Raw genomic sequence first — 14,146 nt, 5'->3', positions numbered from 1 at the left:
AATCAAAAAATACTTGGAAACAAATGAAAATGAAAATATGGCTTGCCAGAATTTATGGGATATGGCAAAAGCAGGTCTAAGAGGGAAGTTTATAGCAATGTAGGCCTATCTCAACAAACAAGAAAAATCTCGAATAAACAATCTAACAATGCGCCTAAAGGAACTGGAAAAAGAAGAACAAACAAAGCCCAAAATCAGTAGAAGAAGGTAAATAATGAAAATCAGAGCAGAAATAAATGAAATAGAGACTAAAAAAAAGAGAAAAAAATTAATAAAACCAAGAGCTGGTTCTTTGAGAAGATAAACAAAATTGACAAACCTTTAGCTAGACTCACCAAGAAAAAAAGAGAGAAGGATCAAATAAGCAAAATTAGAAATGAAAGAGGAAATGCAAATCTCATTGTAGTTTTGCAAATCAAAACTACAATGAGATATCACCTCACACCCATCAGAATGGCTATAATTAATAAGACAATAAATAACGTGTTGGAGAGGATGTGGAGAAAAGGGAAGTCTTATACACTGCTGGAGGGAGTGCAAACTGGTGCAACCACTATGCTGAACAGTATGGAGATTCCTCAAAAAATTAAGGATAGAACTACCATCAGATCCAGCTATTCCACTGCTGGGTATTTATCCAAAGAACATGAAAACACCAATGCGTAAAGATATAGGCACCCCTGTGTTCATTGCAGCGTTATTGACAACAGCCAAGACTTGGAAGCAACCTAAGTGCCCATCAAGGGATGAATGGGTAAAGAAGATGTGGTATATATACACAATGGAATACTACTCAGCCATGAGGAATGATGAATCAAGCCATTTGTGACAACATGGATGGACATTGAGGGTATTATGCAAAGTGAAATAAGCCAGAGGGAGAAGGTCAAATACTGTATGATCTCACTCATTAAGTAGCAGATAATAACAACAACAAACAAACGAATAGAGACAGAGATTGGATTGGTGCTTAGCAGAGGGGAAGGGGAGAGGGAGGAGGGTGAAAGAGATAATTAGGCACCTGTGTGTGGTGATGGATTGTAATTAGTTTTTGAGTGGTGAACGTGAGAACTTGATGTAATCCGTGCAGAAGTAGAAGTATAATGATGTATACCTGAAATTTATATAATGTTATAAACCAGTGTTACCTAAATTAAAAAAAATTAATTAATTAATAAAACCTATGGTTGGAGTGGAAGCAGAGGAATTTGGCTAACAATAGCAGGGCTGTTAGTGGAAGAGGAAATTAGGCCTAGGCATGGACAAAAAAGATCTTTTTAAGTCATAGTTTTGAGTTGATTTGTTTTTAGAAGAAGCTGGCCACAAAGTCAAGATATAGTGTGCAATGAATAGGTAATTATTTTAGTACCTTCAGGCTAGTATAATTTATCTATCTGTATTATATTGTACTATATATCTATGAATAAAAAATTAGTGGGGTTTATTAACTAAATTCAGTCATCTCAGAATAAAAGTGCTATATAAATATAATAATTGAGCACTTAATGCGTATAAGGCAATGTTCTAAGTGATTTCTATCCTTTATCTCATTTAAAACTCCTGTGATCAGTGGCTGTAAGAAATCTAGTTACATACATAAATCTGATGTTATGCGCAAGCCCATGCCCCAGACTCCAGTATTGCTGCCATAGATGTACATATGCCCCAGACCCCAGCACCAAGAAGGGATTCAATGGTCACCCTTCCCCCACAGAGTAAAAGGAGAGCAGGAGGAACCTGGCAGTTTTCAGCATGAAGGACCCAGAATCCCTCACAACCACCGTAGAAACCTGCAGTCTTAACCACCAAGGAAGACAGTGATCTTCACCAGTGCTGATCATAGCTGATGGAAAGGCCTAGAGTCCATGCCACTCTGCCCTTCTCGAGCCAGATACGCTGCCATGCCCCCACAGGGTCAGAGCCACTGCACCCAACCCAGCCTGCACCCTGGCACCCACCCAAAGGTGAAGGTCTTTCCCTACCAAAGCCAGTCTGTAAAGTCCAGAACAAGTGACTGCTCCTTCAAATGCTCAGACACCACCAAAGAAACAAAATAGATTCCCAGTCACTATCCAAAACAATGGAGATCTATGAATTGCCTGACAAACAATTCAAAATAATTGTTTTAAAGAAGCTTGGTGAGTACAAGGGAACACAGATAAATAACTCAAGGAAATCAGGGAAACACTACATGAACAAAATGAGACGTTCAACAAAGAAACAGAAATCATTAAAAAGAACCAGACATTCTGCAGTTAAAGATTTCAAGGAACGAAATGAAAAATGCAATAGACAGATTTGACAATAGAATCAAACAAAGGAAAGAATATGCAAATTTGAAGACAATTAATTTGAAATTATCCAGGCAGAGGGAAAAAAAGAATGAAAAAGAGTGAAAAAAGTCCACAGTAGTATGAGAGACCAACAATGAACAAATATATGCATTATGGAAGACATATTAAAGAAAAACAGAGAGAGAAAAGGGCAGAAAGCCTACTTAAAGAAATAATGCTTGAAAGATCCCCAAATCTTGGGAAGGAAATGGATATCCAGATGCACAAAGCTCAAAGGATCCAAAACAGGATCACCTCAAAGAAGACTAAAAAGATTCACACTATAATCAAATTGTCAAAAGTCAAGGACAAAGATAGAATTTTGAAAGAAGGATGAGAAAAGCAAGTAGTCACATACAGGGGAACCCCCACAAAACTACCAGTGAATTTTTCAGCAGAAACCCTGCAGGCCCAAATGGAGTGGGAGGATACATTTAAAGTACTAAAGGAAAAAGTCTGCCAACCAAGAATACTATATTCAGAAAAACTGTCTTAAAAATAGAGAGAGAGAATCTTTTTGAGACAAACAAGAAGTGAGAAAGTTCATCACAACTAGACCTGCTTTACAAGAAATGCTTAAGGGAGTTCCTCAAATTAAAATGAACACATGGTAAACAGCAATGCAAAAGCATATGAAAACATAAATCTCATTGGTAAAGGTAAATATATAAACAACTACAGAATCATGTAAAATTGTACTAATGATGTATAAATTAGTTTTATCCTAATATAAAAGTTAAAGTATAAAAATTTGTTTATACTTTGAATCACAATATAAAAAGAAGCAAACTCTGACTAAAAGAACACAAAGTGGGTGGAAAGGGAGTAAAAGTGTATATTTTTGTTTTCAATTGAAGTTAAGCTGTTATCAACGTAGGTGGTTACAACTATAAGATATTTTTTGCAAGCCTTGAGCTGATAACAAAGAAAAAAATATAATAGATACAAAAAGATACAGATAAAATAATTAAATTCATTACAAAAAATCATCAAACAACAAAGGACAACAATGAGAGGAAGAGAGGGGCAATACAACTGCAAAATGGACAGAAAACAATAAACAAAATAGCAATAGCAAGTCCTCACCTATTAATAATTAATTTAAATGGAAATGGACTAAATTTCCCCAATCAAAAGGCATAGATTGGCTGAATTGATAAAAAACAAAATCCAACTATATACTGTCTATAGAGATCCCTTTAGATTTAATGACACACATAGGGTGAAAGTGAAGGAATGGAAAAGATATTCCATGTAAACAGTAACGAAAGGAGAGCACGCGTGACTATACTTATATCAGACAAATAGACTTTAACTCAAAACTATTTCTAGAGACAAAGAAATTCATTATATACTGATTAAAGGGTCAATTCAACAGAAAGATAAATCAATTATAAATATATATGCACCCAAATCATATAAAGCATAAGATTGACAGATATGAAGGGAGTAATTGATAGCAATACAATAATACTAGGAGACTTCTTTACCCCACTTACAATAATAGATAGAACATCCAGACAGACAGTCAATAAAGAAACATATAAAAATCAATAGATACACAGTTGTGTTTCTATACACTAAGAATGATCTATCAGAAAAGGAAATTTTTAAAAAATCTCATTCACAATAGCAACAAAAACAATAGAATACTTAGGAATGAACCAAAAAGGTAAAAGATTTGTACACAGAAAATTATAAAACATTGATGAAGGAAACTAATTAAGACACAGATAAATGGAAAGATATCCTATGCTCATGGATTCAAATAATTAATATTGTTAAAATACCGATACTACCCAAAGTAACCTACAGATTCAATGTAATCCCTATCAAAATCCCAATGGCATTCGTTACAGAAATAGAACAAACAATCTTAAAATTCATATGTAACCACAAAAGATTGCAAATAGGCAAAGAAATCTGGAGCCAGAAGAATAATGCTAGAGGCATCACACTTCCCAATTTCAAAATATATTACAAAGCTACAGTATTCAAAACTGTGTGTTACTGGCACAAAAACAGACATGTACACCAATGGAACAGAATAGAGAGTGAAGAAATAAACCCACACATCTACATTCAACTGATCTTCAATAAGCACGCCAAGAACACACCATGGGGAAAGGATAGTCTGTTCAATAAATGGTGCTGGGAAAACTGGATGTCCACATGCAGAAGAATGAAACTGGATATTTATCTCACATTATACACAAAAATAAACTCAAAATGGATTAAAGACTTAAATTTCACTTAAAAGTGACATGACCAAAATGGCAATGTAGGAGACCCCAGCCTTCTCATCCCCCTACAAAGATCAACAATTAGAACAATTAGAAAAAAAAGCACTAGGAGTGCTCTGGAGTCCACTTAAGAAACCTTAGTAACACAGTGATACAAAGGAAAAAAAAAATGAGAATAATCACACAAGAAGAGAAGATAGCCTCATTTTGTCTGCGTTAGCCCATCCCTCAAGCTGATCTTATTTAGTGCCAAAGGGAAGTTTCTAGGTAGAGAGAGTTTCCCTGGCCAGGAGAGGAAGAATGGGGTGACCAGTTTGATCAGCCTTCCAGGGCACTGCATGCAGGTTTCACCTGCTTTAGTTTCACCCCACCAAGACCAGCAAACCTGAGACAGCTATGAACAAGGAAAGTGTAAACACAAGAGGCTCCAGCCACCACTGCCTGCATTAGTCCCTTTCCACTGTACCTAAACGCACTGCTGAGGACACCAACAGCCCCTACAGCCACTGTGGACCATCCACAGTGCTCGTGAGGAACCACATAATTATCAATGCTGTGGATGCTAGTGGCCTGAGGCAAGGAGATATCACACCCTGCTGGACTCAGTGCCACCAACACACCCCTGAACTTGGTGCCTTGCACCACTAGACCCAGGGTCACAGCACAATCCAGAGTGCCCCCACCTAGAGATGAAAGTCTTCCCTTACCAAAGGCAGTCCATAAAGTCTGAAAGAGGTGACTGCTTCTTCAAATGCACAGAGACCTACACAAGGCTACAGGATCACAAAGAAGCAGGGAAACATGACACCATCAAAAGAACACAGTAAACCTCCAGTAAATGGCCTCAGAGAAATGGAGATCTAGGATTTGTCTGAAAAATAATTCAAAATAATTGTTCTAAAGATACTCAGAGAGCTACAAGAGAACACAAGAACACAGATAAACAACTTAACGATTTTGGGAAAACAATACAAGAACAAAATAAGAGGTTCCATTCATAGATAGAAAACATCAAAGTAAAAACCAAGCAGAAGGTTTGGAGCTGAAGAATACAATGACTAAACTAAAGAATTCAATAGAGAGCTTCAATAGTAGAATTGACCAAGCAGAAGAAAGAACCAGTAAGCTACAAGACAGATCAATTGAAATTACCCAACCAGAGGAGCAAATGGAAAAAGAATGAAAAGGAATAAAAAAAAGCCTATGGGAGTTATGAGACACCATCAATAGAAATAACTTACACATTATTGGAGTTCCAGAAGGAGAAGAAAGGGAGAAAGAGGTAGAAAGCTTATTTAAAGAAATAATGTCTGAGAACATCTCAAACCTGGGGGAAGATCTGGACATACAAGTTCATGAAGATAATAGATCACACCAAAATTTCAATCCAAAATGATCTTTTCCAAGACACATTATAATAAAACTATAAAACCAAAGACAAAGAGAGAATTTTACAGCAGCAAGAGAAAAAAAAAATTCTTCCATAAAAGGGAACCCCCCCCATTAGGCTATCAGTAGATTTCTCAACAGACACCTCGTAGGCTAGGAAAGAATGGTATGATATATTCAAAGTTCTGAAAGAAACTTCTAACCAAGAATACTTAAATAAGCAAAGTTGTCTTTTAGATATTAAACAGAGGTAAAGACTTTCCCTAGTAAACAAAAGCTAAGGGATTTAATTAGCACTAAACCTGCATTACAGGAAGGGCTAAAAGGAGTTCATTGGTCTGAAATGAAAGGAGCTAATCAGTAACATGAAAACAAGTGAAAATATACAACACACTGGTGAAGGCAAGGACATAGATTCATAATACTCTAAAAATGAAGTATGTGGGTGTGTTAACTACTTAATTCTATTATAAAGGTTAAGAACAAAAGTATTAAAAACAGCAATATCTACAATGATTTCTTAATGGATGCACTACAAGATGTAAATTGTGAAATCAAAAACATAAAAGGAGGGGAGAAAAACGGTAGAGTTCTGTATGCAATCAAAGTTAAATTGTTATCAGCATAAAATAGACTGTTATACATATAAGATGTTTTATGTAAGTTGTATAGTAACCATAAACAAAAATCTTCAGTAGATTCACAAACGATAAAGAGAAGGGAATCAAAGCACACCACTATGAAAAATCACAAATTCACAAAGGAAATCAGCAAGAGAGGAAGAAAGGAACAAGGGAACTACAAAACCCCAAGAAAATAATTAACAAGATAGAATTAGTAAGTCCTTACCTATCCATAATTACTCTAATTGCAAATGAATTGAATTCTCCAATCAAAAGACACAGAGTTGCTGGATGGATAAAGAAAGAAGACCCAACTACATGCTGCCTACAAGAGAACCACTTCAGCTATAAGGACAAACATAGGCGAACGTGAAAGAATGGAAAAAGATATTTCATGCAAGTGGAACACAAGAAAGCAGGGATACCTGTATTTAAATAAGACAAAATAGATTTTAAGTAAAAATGGTAACAAAAGAAAAAGAGGGTCATTATACAATGATAATTCATCAAGAAGATGTAACAATCATAAATATATATGCACCCAACATCAAAGCACCTAAATATCTTAAGCAAATACTAACAAAATAGAAAAAAGAAATAGACAACAACACAACAGTAGGGGCCTCAATATTCCACTTTCAACAGTGGCTAGATATCCAGACAGAAAATTAACAAGGAAACATTTGACTTGAACCACACTTTCAACCAAATATACCTAACAGACATATATAGAATATCCCATTCAACAGCAGCAGAAGACACCTTCTTCTCAAGTATGCACAGAACATTCTCCACAACAGGTCATATGATGTCAAAAAGCAAGTTGTGGCAAATTTAAGAAGACTGAAATCATACAAAGTATCTTTTCCAACAACAATGGTATAACACTAAAATTAATAACAGAAGGAAAGCAGGAAAACCTACCAATATGTGGAAATTAGACAACCCACTCCTAAACAACCAGTGAATCCAAGAAGAAATCAAACAGGAAATCCAAAACTGAAACAAATGAAAATGGAAGCACAACATATCAAAACCTGTGGGATGCTGATCAACAAGGAAACATTGGCCTTAAACAACACATTAGACCAGATGTACTTAATAGAAATATATAGAACATTCCAACCAAAAATAGCAGAATACACATTCTTCTCAGGTGCACATGAAACATTCTCCAGAGCACAGTACATGTTAGGTCACAAAACAAGTCTCAATATTTTTAAAAAGACTGAAATCATATCAAGCATCTTTTCCGACAATAACAGTATGAAACTAGAAATCAATTACATAAGAAAACTGGAAAAAAACACAAATTCATGGAGGCTAAACAATATTCTATTGAACAACCAATGGATCAAAAAAACATCAAAGAGGAAATAAAAAAATATCTTGCAGGCCAGCCCTGGCGGTGTAGTGGTTAAGTTTGCTACACTCTGCTTCGGCACCCTGGGTTTGGTTCCAGGCACAGACCTACACCACTTGTCAGCAGCCATGCTGGGGCAGTGACCTGCAAACAAAATAGAGGAAGATTGGCACAGATATTAGCTCAGGGTGAATCTTCCCAAGCAAAAAGAAGATTAGCAACAGATGTTAGCTCAGGGCAAATCTTCCTCGGCAAAAAAAATAAAAATAAAAATCTTGAGACAAATGAAAATGGAAACACAATGTCCCAAAATCTATGGGACACAGAAAACAGTTCTAAGAAGGAAGTTTATAGCAATATAGGCCTATGTCAGTAAACAAGAAAAATCTCAAACAATCTAATGGTACACCTCAGGGAACTAAAAAAAGAAGAGCAAAGCTCAAAGTTAGTAGAAGGAAGGAAATAATAAAGATCAGAGTGGAAATAAATGAAATAGAGACTTAAAAAACAATAGAAAAGATCAATGAAACTAACAGCTGGTTCTCTGAAAAGATAAACAAAATTGATAGCCATAGTCAACAAGAAAAAAAGTGAGAGGGCTCAAATAAAAAATCAGAAATGAAAGAGGAGAGTTACAAATCATATCACAGAAATACAAAGGATCATAAGAGATTACTATGAACAATTATATGCCAACACATTGGACAAATGAGAAGAAATGGATAAATTCTTAGAACCATACAATCTTCCAAGACTGAATCAAGAAGAAATAGAACACCTGAACAGACTGATTAATAGTAATGAAATTGAGTCAGTAATCAAAAAGCTCTCAATAAACAAAAGTTCAGACCAGATGGCTTCATTGGTGAATTCTGCCAAACATTTAAAGAAGAGTTAATACCTATCCTTCTCAAACTATTCCAAAAATTGAAGAGGAAGGAATGCTTCCAAACTCATTCTAGGAGGCCAGCATTACCCTGATACCAAAACCAGGTAGAACACTACAAAAAGAGAAAATTACAGGCCAATATTCCTGAGGAACATAATGCAACCTCAACAAAATATTAGCAAACTGAATTCAAGAATACATTAGAAGGATTATACACTATAATCACGTGGTATTTATCCCAGTGATGCAAGGATGGTTCAATATATGCAAATCAATCAACGTGATAAACCACATTAACCAAATGAAGGATAAAAATCATATGATCATCTCAATAGATGCAGAAAGAGCATTCAATAAAATTCAACATCGATTTATGATAAAAATTCTCAACAAAGTGGCTATAGAGGGAATATACCTCAATATAATAAATTCCATACAATACAAAATCACAGATAATATTGGGGCTGGCCCGGTGGTGTACTGGTTAAGTTTGCGAGCTCCACTTCGGTGACCCAGGGTTCACAGCTTCAGATCCCGAGCACAGACTTACACACTGCTCATCAAGCCATGCTGTGGCGGCATCCTATATAAAGTAGAGGAAGATGGGCACAGATGTTATCTCAGGGCCAATCTTCCTCAGCAAAAAAGAGGAGGATTGGCAACAGATGCTAGCTCAGGGCTGATCTTCCTCACAAAAAAAAAAAATCACAGCTAATATCATACTCAACAATGAAAAGCTGAAAGCATTTCCTCTAAGATCAGGAAGAAGACAAGGATGCCCACTCTTGCCACTTTTTATCCAACATAGTATTGGAATTCCTAGTCACAGCAATCAGACAAGAAAAAGAAATAAAAGTCATCAAAATTGGAAAGGAAGAAGTAAAACTGTCACTATTTGCAGATGACATATACTATAAATAGAAAACCCTAAAGACTCCATCAAAAGAGTATTAGAACTGATAAATGAATTCAGTAAAGTTGCAAGATAAAAAACCAAATACAGAAATCTAAAAAAAAAATCTTGTATTTCTAAACACTAATAACGAACTATCAGAAAGAGAAATTAAGAAAACAATCCCACGTATAATCGCATCAAAAAGAATAAAATACCTAGGAATAAATTTAACCAAGGAGATAAAATATCTGTACTCTGAAAACTATAAGACATCGATGCAAGAAGTTGAAGATAACACAAATAAATGGAAAGATACACTCTGCTCATGGATTGGAAGAAATAATACTGTTAAAACGTCCATACTACCCAAAGCAAACTACGGGTTGAATACAATCCCTATCAAAAGTCCAATGGCATCTTTCAAAGAACTAGAACAAAAATCCTAAAATTTGTATGGAAGCACAAAAGACAAAGAGTAGAAAAAGCAATTTTGAGAAAGAACAAAGCTGGAGGTATCGTGCTCCCTGATTTCAAACTGTACTACAAAGCTATAGTAATCAAAACTGTGTGGTACTGGCATGAAAACAGACACATAAATCAATGGAACAGAAAATAGAGCACAGAAATAAACCCATGCTTATATGGTCAATTAATTTATGACAAAGGAGGCAAGAATATACAATGGGGAAAAGACAGTTTCTTCAATAAATGGTGTTTGGAAAACTGCACAGCTACACTGCAAAAGAATGAATCTTTGTCTTTGCCTTTGTCTCCTCAGGTAAAGGCAACAAAAGCAAAAATAAACAAATAGGACTACATCCAACAAAAAGCTTTTGCACAGTGAGGAACACCACCAACAAAACAAAATGGCAACATACTGAATGGGAGAAGATATTTGCACATCATATATCCAATAAGGGATTAATATCCAAAATATATAATGAACTTATAAAACTCAATAGCGAAAAAATAAACTTGATTAAAAAATGGGCCGAGGACCTGAATAGATATTTTCCCAAAGAAGACACATAGATGGCCAACAGATACATGAAAAGTAGCTTACCACCACTAATCATCAGGGAAATGCAAATCAAAACTGCAAGTAGATATCATTTCTGTTAGAATGGCTCTCATCAAAAAGTCGAGAGATTATAAATGTTTGGGAGGATGTGGGGAAAGTGGAACACTTGTGTACTGTTGGTGGGAATGTAAATTGGTGCGGCCATTATGAATAACAGTCTGAAGCTTCCTCAAAAAGTTAAAAATAGATGGGGCCGGCCTGGTGGAATAGTGGTTAAGTTTGCGTGCTCCACTTTGGCAGCCCAGGGTTCGCAGGTTCGGATCCCGGACACAGATCTATGCACCGATTATCAGGCCATGCAGTGGCAGGCATCCCACATATAAGGTTGAGGAAGATGGGCACAGATCTTAGCCCAGGGCCAATCTTCCTCATCAAAAAAAGTAGAACTACCGTATGATCCAGCAATCCCTCTTCCAGTCCACTTCATATTCAAAGGAAATGGAAGCAAGACCTCAAAGACATATCTGCACACCCATGTTTGTTGCAGCATTATTGAAAATAGGTGAGATGTGGAAACAACTTAAGTGTCCATCAGTGGATGAATGGGTAAAAAAAAATATTCTATAAATATACAATGGAATATTGTTCATTCATGAGAAAGAAGGAACTCCTGCAATTTTCAACAACATGGATAAAACTTGTGGGTATTATAGTAAGTGAAATAAGTCAGATACTGGAAGACAAATACTCTATGTTATCACTTATATGTGGAATCTAAAAAAGGCAAACTCATAGAGACAGAGGGTAGAGTGGTGTTTACCATGGGCTGGAAGGTGAGGGAAAAGGTGAGATATTTGTCAAAGGATACAAATTTCCACTTATAAAATGAAGTTCTGGGGATCTAATGTACAGCATGATGTTTATACTTAGTAATATCATATTATATACTTGAAAGTTGCTAAGAGAGTAGACCTTAAATGTTCTCACTACAAAAAAGAAATGGTAATTATGTGACAAAAAGGAAGTGTTACCTAACACTGTGGTGGTAATCATTTTGCAGTATCTAAGAGTATCAAATCAACATGTTGTACAACTTAAACTTACATAATGTCAATTGTATCTCCATAAAGCTGGCAAGGGGGAAATGATTTAAACATAAGACCTGAAACTGTAAAACTACTAGAAGAAAACATAGGGCAAAAGTTCTTGGACATTGCTCTGGGTAATAATTTTTTGGATATGACACAAAAGCACAGGCAACAAAAGCAAAAATAGATAAGTGGGACTGAATCAAATTAAAAAACTTCTCAGAAAAAAAAATCAACACAGTGAAAAGGAAACCAATAGAATGAAGGAAATATTTGCAAGCCATATATTTAATAAGGAGCTAATCTCCAAAATACATAAGTAACCCATAAAACTCAATAGCAAAAACAAATAATGAGATTTAAAAATAGCAAAGAACCTGAATAGCCATTTCTCAAAAGAAGACACACAAATGGCCATCGGATATAGGACAACGTGTTCAAAATCACTAATCATCAGTGAAATGCAAATGAAAACCACAACTCACACCTTTTATGATAGCTATCATTAAAGAGACAAAGAGAAGAAGTATTAGCAAGGATGTGGAGAAAATTGGTACAGCCATTAGAAAATAGTATAGGCTCCTCAAAAATTAAAAATGAACTACTTTATGATCCAGCAATTCCATATCTGGGTATATATATGTAATGGATATGTTAAGTAGCTTAATTGTGGCAATTATTTCACAATGTATATGTATAGGAAAACATCAAGTCATATACCTTAAATATATACATTTTTATTTGTCAATTATGCCTTAATAAAGTTTGAAAAAAAAACATATAGATGTTACACAGAATAAAGAATTTAAATATATTTAATTTAAATTCTATATATATATAAATATATATATAAATAGAATTTAAATTTGTATGCATAATTGCCCTTTCTCTTGGTAATGTTAATAAAAATACTGAGGACCAACTATTTAGACGTTACAAAATGATTTTACCTTTTCCAAATAGGGATGCACAACATGCATCAGGATCTTGGCAGTCTCCACTATGACATATATGCTTTCCTCCTTTACATAAATTTCCATTGAGCATAGTTATATCAGGTGGACACTCTGGGGAGACTCCATCACAAACCTCAGCAAGATCACACTCAGCATTCACTCTGTGCCTACATTCAACACCTGCTTCTGCAAGCTAATAGAAATTAAAATATTAAAAATAAAGCATTATATATGATTGTTGTGTTTATCAATATTTATTTCAAAATTGTGTTAATTCCACCTATAGTTTAATGATCTATTTATTCATTAATGTCTATCAGTATTTTCTTTGCATAAAGCACTATGCTAATCATATTTTTTAAAAATTGAATGTTATCAACTAAAACAGGAGATAAGACATATGTACAAGGAAAAGTGTAACACAAATATGATGTGATGAGAGCCAAAGTTTTGTCTGTGTTTCGGTGCAAGGGAGGAAAAATCACTTTTAGCTTGGATAATTATTTCTTTTGTGTGAACATAGTGTAATTTAGACAATTGCAGAATAAAATATACTTATTAAAACTGTAGCTTGTAAGTATGAAATATTTGTAGTTCTATGACAACCGTGAAACATAAATAACTGAGATCAAACAGAGGAAAACTGGAAGATGATTAAAGAGGCAGTTCAACTAAGAATTCTGCAGAGGAAGCAACCAAATTCTAACTTTTATCCTGAATTATCCTATAGTTAATTAATACTTCCACATATAGAATTCTGAAAATTTATATAAAGAATCTTAAATGGGCATCTATCTCATTTTTCTGAATTGGTGACTTCAAGCTGACACTAAAAAGGCCACAGAGGTAAGAATGTAACCATGTTATAAGATTCTAGAATAAAATAACATAAAACTGTGTCAGTCAGGGACAGTTAAGAACACAGAACCCAGGGCAGGTAGTTCAACAGAGGGATTTTCATATGATGAATCTGTTACAAATAGATTGGAAGAGTTGAAAAGGAAAACAAGGGACAGGAGTCAACATCTTCACCATATAAACTAAAATATGATCTTTAAGTCAAATGATCTTTGAATAATAAGTTCATAGTTTAAATTTTGTGCTAACATGTAGCATTTGGAAAGTGTTACTTCCCATAAGTTTCATTATTTACACATGCATGGGAAACTGTGATATCTTTCAATTACATACCTACAGATACCTATCACAGCCAGTAACAACATTTTTATTTATAAAAATATAAATATTGGATAGAGTGAATGAAAATAGTCCCTCTTAATGGAGACCTTCTGTACTGAAGAATTCTATAACAGCTCTCAATAAAGACTTAAAAACAACAATATCAA

General features: G+C 34.9%; 2 protein-coding genes across 5 annotated transcripts in view; both read right to left on the bottom strand.

The window, feature by feature from the left end:
* The window catches only part of LOC131394054 (disintegrin and metalloproteinase domain-containing protein 5-like), a 601,035-nt gene that overhangs the window by 217,602 nt on the left and 369,287 nt on the right, over positions 1–14,146 (bottom strand). The gene's annotated exons all lie outside the window — the stretch shown is intronic.
* The window catches only part of LOC131393849 (disintegrin and metalloproteinase domain-containing protein 32-like), a 165,316-nt gene continuing 156,064 nt past the window's right edge, over positions 4,895–14,146 (bottom strand). Inside the window, 2 exon segments of the mRNA XM_058524842.1 lie at positions 4,895–5,259; positions 12,795–12,993. Of these exon segments, the coding sequence (XP_058380825.1) occupies positions 4,895–5,259; positions 12,795–12,993 (564 nt within the window).

The sequence above is a fragment of the Diceros bicornis genome, chromosome 29 (assembly GCF_020826845.1).
Source record: "Diceros bicornis minor isolate mBicDic1 chromosome 29, mDicBic1.mat.cur, whole genome shotgun sequence".
NCBI lineage: Eukaryota > Metazoa > Chordata > Mammalia > Perissodactyla > Rhinocerotidae > Diceros > Diceros bicornis.
Note: the sequence above shows the minus strand (reverse complement) of the source record. Positions and strands in the feature narration are given on the sequence as shown.